General features: G+C 45.5%; 1 protein-coding gene across 1 annotated transcript in view; it reads right to left on the bottom strand.

The window, feature by feature from the left end:
* Positions 1 to 550, bottom strand: part of LOC107080913 (histone H2A-like) — a 1,789-nt gene extending 1,239 nt beyond the window's left edge. Inside the window, exon 1 of the mRNA XM_015369124.1 lies at positions 529 to 550. Coding sequence (XP_015224610.1) covers positions 529 to 550 — 22 coding nt within the window. The remainder of the gene's footprint in view (positions 1 to 528) is intronic.
* Positions 551 to 800: the final 250 nt, after the last annotated feature.

Genomic DNA, 800 nt, shown 5'->3' with positions numbered 1-800 from the left:
ACCTACTCTGCAGAATTTCTTAGTTCAATCTCTAATACTATGCTCTCTCTGCTTTTGCTCATAGTAATTCCATCTGGTCTGTTCCTTTTTCGCTGTGACACTGGCTTTGTGAGAGGGACTACCTTCGATGAGTCGATGAGTCGATAAGTTAATGTAATCAACTGGTTTTTCTTATATAGAAAACTGAATCAATTTGACTGCTTGAGCTGATAAAATTGTAAAGTTCCTTAAGATGACATGTTGTGAAATGGAGCCTAGGCAAAAGTTCAACTGAAGAAACTGATTGCTCTCTTACATCCACCTGCAACACAGTCAATCAGCTTTGAACCACACCTCCACGAAAGCCAATCAGCATTTAAAGTTCTTCTTAAAAGGCCTCCAATCCACTTGTGTGCTCTTGTGCGCCAGCTGTGGATGCACTGTGTGACTTCATTCAGATGACACCGTTTCAACCCACCTCCAGCATCTACTAAAACTTAGTGTGTCGTTCCTCCTGGACACTTACTGCGTTCCTCGTCTCATCTTAACCGATCTGGTGGAAGGCCGCCATGTTGAGCCTGGTTTTGCCAGAGGCTTCTTCCCAGCGGGGAGTTTTTCCTCTCCACTGTCACCTCCACTGGATCTCCCCATAAAGCACAGCATACCGTCTCACTAACCAGCAGTCTACAGACTGACCAACTTCATCCATCTCCACTCCACCACCAGTTTCAGGCCTGGGGGGAAAACAGCCCTATTCTTTGCTCCTGTTCATGCTTGTCTATCAATATTAAGTGCTATGTCTCCTGCCGAGGTCTGAGCAC

This window comes from Cyprinodon variegatus, unplaced genomic scaffold (genome assembly GCF_000732505.1).
Source record: "Cyprinodon variegatus isolate N-32 unplaced genomic scaffold, C_variegatus-1.0 Scaffold2490, whole genome shotgun sequence".
In the NCBI taxonomy this organism is placed as follows: domain Eukaryota; kingdom Metazoa; phylum Chordata; class Actinopteri; order Cyprinodontiformes; family Cyprinodontidae; genus Cyprinodon; species Cyprinodon variegatus.
Note: the sequence above shows the minus strand (reverse complement) of the source record. Positions and strands in the feature narration are given on the sequence as shown.